This window comes from Equus przewalskii, chromosome 13 (genome assembly GCF_037783145.1).
Source record: "Equus przewalskii isolate Varuska chromosome 13, EquPr2, whole genome shotgun sequence".
NCBI classification, from domain to species: domain Eukaryota; kingdom Metazoa; phylum Chordata; class Mammalia; order Perissodactyla; family Equidae; genus Equus; species Equus przewalskii.
The window spans coordinates 19,371,163-19,384,718 of NC_091843.1; the positions used below are offsets into that span (position 1 = coordinate 19,371,163).

The 13,556-nt window shown below is 35.2% G+C and overlaps 1 protein-coding gene across 3 annotated transcripts in view; it reads left to right on the forward strand.

The window, feature by feature from the left end:
* Window positions 1-13,556, forward strand: part of RNF145 (ring finger protein 145) — a 51,549-nt gene that overhangs the window by 2,929 nt on the left and 35,064 nt on the right. For all 3 annotated transcript variants that reach the window (XM_070570374.1, XM_070570373.1, XM_008515153.2), the window contains exons 2-3: window positions 3,100-3,302; window positions 10,943-11,051. In XM_070570374.1, the coding sequence (XP_070426475.1) occupies window positions 3,119-3,302; window positions 10,943-11,051 (293 nt within the window). In that variant the 5' untranslated portion in view covers window positions 3,100-3,118. The remainder of the gene's footprint in view (window positions 1-3,099; window positions 3,303-10,942; window positions 11,052-13,556) is intronic.

The window sequence follows — 13,556 nt, forward strand, 5'->3', positions numbered from 1 at the left end:
CAAGGAGGAAATTTAAAAATCTTGCAGGAAAGGTAAAATGTAGGTAATGGAACAGGGCCAGAAGTAGCTTTAGATATTTGGCTTTAGGAGTGTCAAGCCTTTAGATTTTATTTGCCTTCAGTTCTCTTGCTTTTTTTGAGGATTATTTGGTATTGTTTTGGTTTTAAGAGAATTTTGAGCCCCCTCTGACTTAGAATAGGCTTATTAGCTCTGTTTGACAATAAATCTAGGAAAAAGATAAATTAGCTTGAACTAAACATCACAGAGGTATGGTAATCTGTTCACCCCAGGAGAGAAAGGTCCATTTTTACCTCATACTTCTAATATAGTGATTTGCCAGGTGTAAGTGATTTCATGTATCTGCAAACAAGATAAATATTTCAGCATTTTGTTTAGGTGTTGGTTTAGTGTGTAGTGTTAGAGTGTAGTGTACGGTATTTATTTGTGATGGTCGTCACCCTGTCACGTGGTGCTTCTACTTTAGAAAGTTTCAAAATTATAAACTTTGGGGGGAAGTATTTTTTTTCTCTTTTCCTTCCGCAGCTCTTGTGGGTAACATTTTAGATTTAGTTTTCCGTGTATTAAATTTGTTTCCTCTGTACATGTCCCTATACATGGCCAGCTTGCCAATGACTTGATAAAATAACACTCACATATAGAAATAAATGAAATATTTAGTAAGCATTAGATTTGTTATTAAATGAGCATGTTTCATTCTGTCCAAGATCCTCCTTAATTCAGACGTTTCAGTCTTGAGTTTACTATGCAGTAGAGTTTTGGGATCTGTCTTGGACATTCCTCTGTATTAACAGCTTTAGGGACCCAAGATTTTCTTTTTATTCTTCTATTTGTGAGGCAGGAGTACTGGTAATTAAGAGGGAACATGTGCCATTCTGCTAATGGCCTTCTTTTGTAGGAGAGATCATCCTCTGTAAGAATTAGGGAGATTTTTTCCCCTACAAGTTCAGGTCTTGGTTTCTAATGCAGGATTGGTTATTTGTTTAGTTTAAATTTTTTTGTTTACCCCTTTAAGGGCTACAATAAATGGTGCAAGTTGGTACATTTAAAAATAACAAAATATTAAAAACAGAGGAGGGCTCCGAGTTAGATGAAATATAGACCACATGTATTAGTTTAGTAATAGTCCCTTTTTTTGTTACTTACAAAAGCAGTAGTGATTTGTATTGGATTCTAGAATGTGGAAAAATAGTTACTTTGCCATTGTGGTATAATGCCTGTCAGTGATATAATTATTTCCGTACGTGGTAATTTTTACACGTGACTGGTGGCTTGTGAGAAAAATCTGTTGTTGTGTACTTTAAAATAAAATCCCAAGAGTGCGTTGAGTGAACAGTTTGACTACCAGAGTAAGTAGTTATTTCCCGTATATTTCTTTAAGTCAACTATATGGCGTAGGCACATTACACTTTTTACCAAGAATTTTTTTTAAGTATATCCCCCTCCCCCCAATAATAGATGGGTATTCTAAGACATCTGGCAAAGAGAAAAAAATAGAAGGAAATAAAAATCTCCCCAGCCCCACTGTTGAAAGATTGTTAATGTGAATATTTTGGCATATTTCTTCCCAGCATTTTTTTTTGTTAATATCGTGAGCTTTGAGAAATTCAGGTTCCTGAATGGTATAATGTGCGATAAATATTGATTAGAGATTTTATTTTTCAGTGCTTTTTTTGCCCTTAGGATACAGCTATTTGGTTTTGATTCTCTTACAATATTTTTTTTCTTACAAAAGAAAATTATTAAGGTGGTTTTGTTCATTTAAAGTAATCAGAATTACAGTATTTATAAAAACATTAATTCTGCATTATTGGTAGGATATATATATAACATTTGGGTAATGAGAATGTTGTATGAGCAATCACTGATCAATAAAATCCATCAGTTTTTCAGAGATTAAAAAACATTAACAGTGTTCCAAGTTGAGTTGCCTTTTTTTTTTTTTAAACTAAGCTAGGAAGCTATGAAAATTAGAGGGTAAAATGGAAATACTGACAAATATTTAACCATAGCATAGCAATCTGTCACTATAATTTTCTTCAGAAATAAATGTTTTCATTTGTCTTGTAATGTCTGAAATTTCTGCCAGAGCTAGAATTGTGTTTAGCGTTCTCAGCAAAATTTTTAAAAGGATATTGTCAGAGCCAACAATCCAGAATTATCATTACTGTGAAAATTGTCCTTTACCCACTTTTGTTTGCCCTCTTCTCTTTCTTATAATTCCTTGGATTAATTTGCGGCTCTATCATCTAAAGCAGTATTGCGCTGAATTTGCCCTTTTAAATAGTAAGTTGTCCAGGGAGATCCTTCATGACTTTTTTTTTCCATTCTACTACTCCTACTACTCATCAACAGCTAAGCAAAGATGGGCTGCAGACTCACAGTGCCTGACTTCTTCCGTGTGCCAGCATGTCTGTGTATCACGGGAAGATGAGCATTGTTTTCCTACTTTGGAGGCAGACCACGGGAATTTCAGACCAAGAGTTTAATGATTCAAGGAAACAATATTATAGCTAATGTTACCTTTATATCATGAGTTATCTGGATTGTATTGATATCATGTACATTTAATACTTTAATTTTAATTGTAAGAAGGAAAAGGATAGACTATGAGATGCTGCAAACTAAATGTGCAGTTATCAGATTTTTATTGAATAGCTTAGGCTTTTCCATATAATGACAATTTAAAATTTGCCCTTTTTTAAGAGCTGCGTAAATCTCTCATAATTTCATAGGAGTGAATTTTTCTTTTCAAGTCAATTGGACAAAAGCTGGAGTATTCTTATAGGGTATTTTGTTACTAAATGCCTAGATTTGGAGTTTGGGGCTTTTTAAAACTAAGTTTTGAGGCCTGGACATTTAATCAGAATCTTAGGATTGGGCAGACTTGAAAGAGTCAAGGTGAAAACACAATACAAAGCTTATTTCATAAATATCTAGAAGTAGTAGATGTGGCTAAGGAGTTTTATCCATTGTAACATAGTTTTTGAATAGTATGTGGCAATCCTTAGATTCCTAAGAGGATATCTAAAAGCTATTTGAGCTGACTTATTTTTATATTTTGTGTCTTCTGAATTTTAGGCCTGTTCCAAGAAAAAACATGGCTGCAAAGGAGAAACTGGAGGCTGTGTTAAATGTGGCCCTGAGGGTGCCAAGCATCATGCTGTTGGATGTCCTGTACAGATGGGATGTCAGCTCCTTCTTCCAGCAGATCCAAAGAAGTAGCCTCAGTAACAACCCTCTTTTCCAATATAAGTATTTGGCTCTTAATATGCATTATGTAGGTAAGTGTCTACATCACCTTTTCTAATCTTTTAGTGAGCATTCTGATTTATTTTATGTCTTTGTATATTTTTGAATTTGGGTAAAATGAACTCTGGTTTACGTTAGAGGAAAACAGACAGTGTTGGATTTATTTTACTGGATGAAACTTTAAGGCAGACGAAAACATTTTGTGTTTTACTATGATAAAATGTAATGAGAAACGCTTTTCCAGATATTTGGCCTGTTCTAATTTGTCATGATTTTGGGTTGTGGTAGTAATTCAGAAAGTAAGCTTTTTTAAATCCAATATTCCTTATTGCTCCAAAACATTAATATCAGTTGAAGATAAATCATTCATTTCAGTTAAATGAAATATAGGAAGTATAATATTATTATAATATACTTTAAAATTATATTATATTTTATATAATATTTAAAAAATACTTGAAATATAATTGATATGATTTGGAGTTAGTGGTGAAAGTAATGTTGAGTGTAAAGAAATCAAAGTCAAGAAATATAGGCAGGAAACAGATAAAATTTATCAAGAATAAAAGTCATGATCCTTAATTTCTAGGTTAATTTTTGGTTTAAGTGATAATGGCAATATATTTTCATTTAACGTTACTGTTGCGTAACTCAAGACGTGGTTTGAATGATATACTATAGTGGTTTTATTAGTATTTTTTATTATTAGAAATTTCCATCAACAAGTATATCTCTTGTAAAATTGTGAAGGGTTATGTTTTATAAAATTATGAAGAGTCGTCCTGTCTCTGAGATTTATTTTTAACTGTAGATGGACTTTCTGGGTACGAAAGCTTAGCCCTGAGAACCTCTTACAGCTCTAAGAAATTACCGAATAGGCCACTGTGGGAAGAAGTTGGCATAGTAGGAAAGACAGTGTACTGGAAGCAGAACATCTGGGTACAATAAACTCATCTCTTAGATGGTACTACCTTGGGAAAGTCTGTGAAATGTTCTTTTATGCTGCAGAACACTATAATTTGCAGCCCTTTATTAAAGGCTTTGTATGTTAGCCAATTTATGGAAAAAAATTTCAGTCTGTTGTTGAAGTGCAGTTGGGTACTTGGCTTAGATTTTTAGCTTAATCAGCAGAGTAATTCACACTGTGGTTTAAAAATATGCTTATATATATATAATTTCTCAATAGATTGAAATATTTATTATAAAAACAGCTGCCTAATAACCAGAAACATTAATTTTAGAAATTGAATAGGTGCTGGTACAGTTGCAGTTCATACTCTCTCGCTCATAACTTTGGGAACTCAACAGAACCTTCTTGATAGACTTATTACATGCTATGGTAGAGTAAATTCAGTAATTACATGAGTAGATATTTTCAGCTTGAACAGTTTTTTTGGTTGGAGTAACCTCTGTGTCAAAGTATTATGTAATGGTTATGTAATGTTCTGGTTTACAGAATTTCACCCTTAAATACATTTTAAAAAGCAAAAAGCATAAAAAGTATAGTGAAAATATCTTCCTCCTATCTCTGTTCCTCATCCACTAAGTTCTCACTCTGAGCCCCAACAAGCAGGCATTTTTATTTCCTTGTGTATAATTCTAGAGATATTTTTATGTATATAAGTAAATATAAAGATATATTGATATATAAATGTAAATATGTATAAAAATAAATGTATTTCCAACTTTTTGTACAGATGATAGCTTAATACACACTGTTCTGAGCCTTTTGTTTTACTTGACGATGTATTGTAGAGCCATAACTACTCTTTTATTCATGGAAGAAAGCTTTGTAGTCTGTTTTTTTTTGTTGACACTCTCTGTTCTGCCGTATCTTAAGATTTTGATTAAATGTTGAGCCTCCCCACAAGCCTCCAATTCTGTTGTATGGTGGCATAGTTTCTTTGTGTGGCTGTACCATAATTTATTGAACTAATTACTTTACAGGTGGTCATTTTAGATAGTTTCTGTCTTGTGCTGTTTGATTCAGTTTTGTACTAAATTTTGTGTAGCCATAATTTCAACAGGTCCAAATATAGCCTTGGGATAAATTACTAAAAGTGAAATTGCCGGGTTAAAGAGTATATAATATACATTTGTATATTGATCGATATGCTCTTCATAGGGTTTTACTATTTTGTGCCTCCACAAACAGTGGTTGAGAGTTCCTGCAGTCCTACATCCTTATCAAGAGTGTTATCCAGGGGCTGGCCCCATGGCCGAATGATTAAGTTCGCACGCTCTACTTTGGTGGCCCATGGTTTCCCCAGTTTGAATTCTGGGCATGGACATGGCACTGCTCATCAAGCCATGCTGAGGTGGCACCCCACGGGCCACAACTAGAAGGACCCACAACTAAAAAAAATACACAACTATGTACTGGGGGGCTTTGGGGAGAAAAAGGGAGAAAAAAAGAATGTTATTCAGCTTTTATATTTGGCTACTCCAGTAGGTGAAAAATAGATGTTTTTTAATGTAGGTTTAATTTCTCTTATTATGAGTGAGATTGAATTTTAGTCACATTTAAGAAAAACGTGCATTGCCTCTTGTGACAGTTGTCAGTTATATCCCTTGTCCACTTTTCTGTGGGATTGTTAGCCTTTTCTTACCAATTTGTGGGAGTTTGGTATATATTAGGGACATTAACCCTTTGTGATGAGTTGAAATTATTTTTTCCAGTTTCAGATCCCCTGAGTTTGCTTATGATTTTCTTGACATGCAGAATTTGTTTTTAATATGGTTTAATCATTTTTTATAGCTTTAGGATTTTGCGTCAGTTAGAAAAGCCTTCTCTATTTTTGAGTTTATGAAGAATTCTATCATGTTTTGTAACATTATTTTTGTGATTTCATTTTTTCCATTTAAATCTTTGCTACATTTAGAATTTATCTGCATTTACAGTGTGTTATAGGTATAATTTAATTTTTTTCCAGATAACTATCTGGTAGTCTCCATGTATTTATTAAATAGTTTAGTCAGTCTTTTCCTCACTGATTATTATGTACTAAATTCTCACGTATATTTTGTTCCAGTTCTGAACTTTTTTTTTGTTCTTTTAGTCTGCCTTGCTGAGGATTTAGATTATATTTACCTGTCTGATAGAGTTAGTCCCATCATTGTGTAACAGACTTTTTCTGTTATTGTTAGTTTTCTGTATGAACTTTAGAATTATCTAGTCTTGTTCCCAAAACAAACAACCCTCTTGACCTTTTTGTTGAAATTGCATTATTACTAAATTTTAAGTTAGGATGAAGAGATAGCTTAAGGATGCTAACTCTTCTCTATGTAAGAACACAGAAAGCCTTCCTGTGTTCAAGATTTCTTTTGAATCCTTCTGGAGTGTTTTAAAGTTTTCTTTATATAGGTCTTGGACATTTATTGTTAAGTTCATCCTAGGTATTTAATCTTTTTTATTGCTATTCTAAGTGATTTTTCCTCCCCTTTATATCCTTTAATTGTTTTTAAGAGCTTGAAAATGAAGGTAGGGAGTGGTAAAGTTTGTGTTTATGGGATATAATTGTACCTTCAAATTTAGAAGCTTTCCAGTGTGGGTTCTGTCTTAGAACAGCAAACAGAAGTTACTGCCCAAATGTAATTGGTGGAATGTTAATTATAGAACTGTTTTGCAGAGTATAGGTTATAAAAAGGGGAATAGAAATAATATTAAAAAGGTAGAGTGGGGCCGTTTGTGAAAAGCCCTGAATGCATATGGTTAGGTATTCTGCCTAATTTGGTAGGTAGTGATGCGTCAGTGAAGGATTTAGAGCAGGTGAACTGTATTTTAAGAAAATTGATTTAGGCAGTGTTGTATAGGATGATGGATTGTGGAAGGGAGAAAACTGGAGGCTAGAAGACCAGTTAGGATTTTAGGCAAGAGGTAATGAGAGCCAGAACTAGCATGGTAGAAGTTGGAAACAAAAGAGTGAATATGAGAATAATTCTATTGAAACTGTGATCACTAAAATCATTAGTGAACTAAAATGTGAAACTCAAGCTTCGTTTGTTTACTCATTTACAGACCTTTCCATGTTTGTGAAACTGTTGACCACTTCTTTCTTGAAAATATTTCTGAATTCTTCTGACTTTCTGACCTTCCTTCTGACTCCTTTGCTGTCTTTTTCCTTTAGACTTCTTAAGTGTTGCCCAGAATTTATGTTTAGTTTTCATCTTTTGTTGTTTGGGTGATCTCACATAGTTTTGGCTGCAAATCTCTCCACTTTCCACTGCTTGCTTGACCACCTTGGTCTGAGATTAGTGTTCCTCCTCTGTCATCCCATGGCACCCAGTTCATACCTCACTATAGCACTTAGTATGCTGCATTCTTGAGGGTGCATATGCTCATCTATCTTCCTGACTAGATTATGAGCTCCTTTAAGGTAGGAATGGGGTTATTATCTCAGTATTCCCAGCACCTAGCTAGTGCCTGATAATGAATGAATTTCTAACTATCCTTAGACATGTTCACCTGAACATTCTATAGGCACTTCGACTTATCATCAGTCACTGAACTCATCAGCTTTACTTCACCTCAAACCTGCTCCTCTTTCTGTTTTTCCTATCTCAGTAGGAAAGCTGTTTTCTTGATTACCCAAGCTAGAAACATCAGAACCATCTTCACTTCCTTGTTCTCAACCACTCACCCATAGATCACCACTAAGACCTATTTAAATATGTATGTCATTGCTGACCCTGCCAACTCTATACGCTAAGCTACTGTTTTATTCCAGGTCCTCATTTTTTCCCCACTACTAACATAATCTTTAAATAGCGGAAATTCCTGCATTTTGTCAGGAAGATTCATCAGTGTTATTTTAAGCAGGTCATCATTTTTAAATGCTGCTGGTCTTGCTTTTTGATTATAAATTACTGTTGGGTTAGCTTCATTACATCAATTTAATTTATTGTGGTTTGTTTGGTTAATTCTGTAGAATGAATAGTGATACATATTTGCATCACCAATAGTTTTGGTTTGTATTTTTCAAATCATTAGATTATGTACATATTGTAGTTCAAACGATTCATTCATACTACTATGTTTTAGCGTAAGTATTCATAATCCCTCAAAAATCCTCTTGTGTGATATATTTTCTTCTCATCACAGAGTTATTTTTCCACTGGAGTGTGAAAATAGGGGTATAGGTGAGCCATAGGGTTTTTGTTGTTGTTCTGTCTTTTGTTTTCTTACCTCTTTTTGTTTTCTTCCCTCGCTTAAACAGGTTTCTATAGGATTTGAGAACCATTAGCACAGTCTAACTCATCCTATGCAAGGCTTTATATTGAGGCTTTAGCCACCAGTTCTGTCAGCATTATCTCCCAGAACTCTCCCAATACTCTTTCTGTTTACATCAAATTCTAGTCTAGCCTATAGAATTTACTGTCTCCTGAAAATATCCTTTGTGTTTTTATGGTCTCCATACCTGTTATTCTCTTTTCCTGGAATGTTTCCCCTTTTCTTGGCCTGATAAATATCAGATCATTCACCCGGAAGTCCAGGTCAAATTTAATCACTTAATCAACCATAGCCCTTCTAATGTTTATTTATTATAACACCAATATTGTATCATAATTTTGTCCATGTTTATTTTTTCACTAGACTGTGATTACTTTGTTCTTCTTTGGATCTTCCATGTGTAGGAATGCATATGGCTTTACATGTAATAATGTGGGTTGAGTGACTGGATAATTGAAAGAATGAATGAAAACAATTTGTTCAGTCTAGAGGATTTGACAGCTGTTTTTATGAGATGTGCAGGAGAAGAGAAAGATAATATCTGGAAAGGAAAATGATAGTTCATTAAAAGATGTGGAGGATCTAAGGAGCGGTATCATGTGATAGATTGATTGGAAAATCCTTCAGCCACAAACACTGCAAATGCTTGCTAAATATAATAAACATCCTTTTAAATACTGCTAAAGTCCTTTGAGATAGGGATTAACAAAATAAATTGGGGAAATTATTTTAAGAACTTCAAAGCAAATAGACATGCTTATCTCTGTCTTCTGCTGGATTTTTCTTGAAGTTAGGATGTATGAGAAATCTGAATTCTACCTCTAGTCTCTGGCACACTGCTCCTTTTTTCTTAGCTTTAAGCATGATTGATTCAGCATGAGAGGGGCATTAGGTGCTAAGAAGGGATATCTGTGTCCTAATAAAGACTCATTAATAAGGAAAATAGTTATAGAAGAGTAGACTGGGACCAGATTTTGCGAGACCTAGAATATCAGGCTGAGAACTTCAGAACTTTTTTTGAAGGTTTTAGAGCAAGAGAGTTGTCTAGATGAAAGTGATGGTTTTGGGACTGTTACCCTGGTAATGAAGTATAGGATGGAGGAGGAAGGAAAGAAACCGAAAGAAGAATAGCAGTATACTATTATATTACAGAGCAGGTTATGATGGAGCATAGAGACTGGAAAGGAAGGGTAACATATAGGAGGCCTATTGAGGAAGACTTAGCAGGACTTGGCGATGAGAGAAGAGATGGCTCAGGTTTGAGTCAGAGTGAATGGGATTTAGGAGAGTGAAAGAGGGGGTGAGCCAGCTTGTGAAGGGATGAGGAAGAGAGCTCAGTTTGTACTCATTTTATGTGAGGAAATTTAAGTGCAATATATCTCAGGCATCATGAGCTATGAGATGTCTACTTAGGATAAAAAATCGTTAAGTTTTTTTACTTATATAGTAGGTTCTCAGTAACTATTTGTTGATAGCATACATTTGGAGTGGTATATTTGAAACAGCAAAATAGACTGTTTGAGGTAGATAGTTTATAGAGAGGAAAGCAGTTGTTCAGGGACTAAATTTCCTCTGTTCATCTGGGAAGGTGAACAGAATGTTCAGGGGAGAATTTGGAGGGTAGAAGGAACTCCATGTCACAGGGCTAAAGAAGAAGAGTTTTGAGGGTGGTTGCTTCAGATGCTGGGACACGGACAAGCAGGACACGTTAGATTTGACAAGTGGGTAATTGTTGACTTCTTAGTTTCTTTAGAGTGGAAGAGTAAAGGGGTTTGTAGAGGTGTGTAGATTGTAGAGGGTACAGAGAGAATAATAGATGATTAGAAAATAGAGACATCAGTATAAATAGTTTATAACATTTGTCAGTGGAATGAGAAAACTAGGTAATATAAAAAGGGAAAGTCACTGTCAGTGCAGAGAGAAGTTTATCTTTCAGACTGGGGAAGAACCCTGCACATCCTCTGAAAACAGAGGTGTCAGGACTGGCATCAGGGGAATGAGTGAAGATGTAGTGGGTAGAGGGTCTTTAGAAGCTGGAAAAATAAGATCTTGAGTCAAACGGAAAGGGCAGCCTTAGAGAGGGGTGTTAAGACACCAATTTATTCCTCTGGGACTAGAGAATGAGAGAAGTGGTATAGAACAGATAGGTAGACATCAAGGAAAAGTGGATGATGAGTCCTGTTGTACCATTGTGTGATGTATTTGATTATAAAGCAAAGAAAAGGTACAAAAGGAGTGAAAAATTCTCCACAAAAAAATCCATAGTGCTTTTACTATGGTAAGCTTACTTTGATAGTAAAGTGAAAAACCTTAAAGTTGTTGAAACCCAGTTGGAAAGTAAAAATTCAAGCTAAGAAATTCAAGCTCTTTTTGTTAGTGTGATTAATTGAGAGACTAAATAGAATTATATTTTATTTATATCTCTCTTAATTTCTACTACAGGTTATATCTTAAGTGTTGTGCTACTAACCTTGCCAAGGCAGCATCTGGTTCAGCTTTACCTATACTTTTTGACCGCCCTGCTCCTCTATGCTGGACATCAAATCTCCAGGTAAGAATGTGACCGCATTTTTGAAATGTATGACTAAATTTAAAGTTTTCCTTTACCAATAAAATACTTTTCATGAACACTGTTGAGCTGAGGCTTTGGTAGGTATCCAAAACAGTTTTTTTGATACTTTTCAAAATAATTATTATCATACAAGATTATTAGCTGGGGTTATGCCTCAAATTTTTTTGCTTTTAAAAACAAGCTGAATTTGAAATGGGCCTTAAGGTTATGTTTACAAGAGACCCATGAGCTTTTCTATACTACATAAGAAAGAATTTCGAAAGACAGGCTATAGGAACATTTTGACCATTTGCACTTCATTACTTTCCTCATTTTAGGAAGTCAGGTTATGATGCATCAGAATCAGCATATGAGGCAGTCATGTATGTAGGTGGTGACTGGTATGGATTATTTGATGAGGTTAATTATGGAGCTAAGAATTTCTGCCTCTTTAGCAATATTATCTGTTTGCCTACGTTTGCTAGTCCTAAATTTTAAGACTGGTCTACCAGTGAATATGAGCTTCCTACTTTGGAACAGAATGTGAAAATACAGGTGAACCAAAGCCACACAGTAAATGTAATGGGGTATAATAAATCTAGGAGGTATAATTTCTTTTGTTTTGATCGACATGCATAACCATAATGAAATATATTCCCAAATCTAAGAAAACTGGCAGTTACTTTGCATATATAACAAAATACAGTTGTCTAGAGGTCTGAAACACAGATTTTGGTGTAGGCTTGAAATTTAATCTTAGAAATAGCATTTTTATATTACTAGAATTGAATGGTTGACTTTTTAAAAAATCAATTAATTATTTAATTTGGTGAGGAAGATTGGCCCTGAGCTAATATGTGTTGCCAGTCTTCCTCTTTTTGCTTGAGGAAGACTGTTGCTGTGCTAACATCTGTGCCATTCTTCTCTATTTTGTATGTGGGATGCTGCCACAGCGTGGCTTAATGAATGGTGTGTAGGTCCATGTCTGGGATCCGAACCTGCAAACCCTGGGGTGCTGAAGTGGAGTGTGCAAACTTAACCACTACGCCACCAGGCCAGACCCAATGGTTGACTTTTTAAAAACCTTCCTCCCACCCCGATTATAAAATAATGCAGTTCACTGTAGGCAATTTTTGGGAAACAGAGGAAATTTAAAGGCAGTTAACAGTCATCTGAAATTATACCACTCAAAGATAGACCTGTTAAATTCTGGTATTTCCTTCCAGTTTTTTAATACCTTACAGTTTTCACCACTTCATTGGATACAAAAGAGTGAAAATAAGTAATAGTCACTGACTCTTGGCTTCTCTTGTTGAAGCGGGACCTCCTTCTCCTTAATATTTCATCTAGTTATTTCTCAGAGGCCCCAACGTGTTTCCCAGAGCACTGTGTTCCTTGTCTGATTTCCTTGGCTCAAAATGGTGCCTGGAGGGTGGTCTCTTACTCTTTAACTTCTGCCACTATCCTTACCAAGGATAACTTCTGCCACTATCCTTACCAAGGATATGTCCTCGGATATCAAAGTTGCAAAATCTGGAGCTGCCAGAGCAGTGTGGCATTTCTTGTAATCCCCACAGTGTTTCAAATCAAGCTGTGTTTTACTCTGCAGTGGAGACAATGACTGTTCTAATTTCGTGTCACACAAATATGTGCCTGTGTCTTAGAATCCTTCATGAGAACAACTTCAGCCTTTTCCTGTAGGATCTTTCTCCATAGAGCTTAGACTAGGAGCCCAAGGGCCAGTACTGACACAGACAACGTGATATCCTTTCCATTCCGGTACCACCAGGCTCAAACCCTGACACAATCTATTCCTGTGGCCTTATCCAGACACCTCTGAATGTCAACTCAAGCTCGAGGTGGAGGTGTTTCTTATCTTGATTTATTCATTTTTAAACAAAATTGTGTTTGTAGAGTATAATGCCGTAGTTAGGGTATGGGCTCCTGAGTCACTGTTTTAGTGTGTAAATGAGTGCCTGGGCAGCTGAGAGTACCATATCTTTTGGGTAAGTGGACAGGTGATTGGATAAGTTCGAATTCTACATTTCTTATTTACTGCTCTATAATCTCAGTGTCACTTATCAGAAAGATAATGTCTTAGTTTCCTCACCTGTAAAATGGTGATAATCTCTTAAAGGGGTTATTGTAAAGATTCAATAAGATAAAGTATGTGAAGCCCTTAGCACAATTTCTTACATAAAAGTTCTCAGTGAATTGTAGCTAACATTCTTATGTCTCGTTTTCATTTCTCAGCAGTGTTTTCTGAGTTTTCCTGTGTCATTAGTCTTTAAAAAATGATTCTTTTAAATGGCAGAGTATTCCATCATATAGCTAATAGAGTGGTAGCTTTTAGTGTTGATAGGATTTTGATGATCTATCAGAGAAATCTCAAAGTTCAAGATAGGGCAATTAAAATTGTTTCTTTTATTAGCTATAATTTTGGGTAAAAATACAATGAACCAGCCCTTTCCCTCATGGTTTTTCAGTTTCCATGTGGTTTAGTGG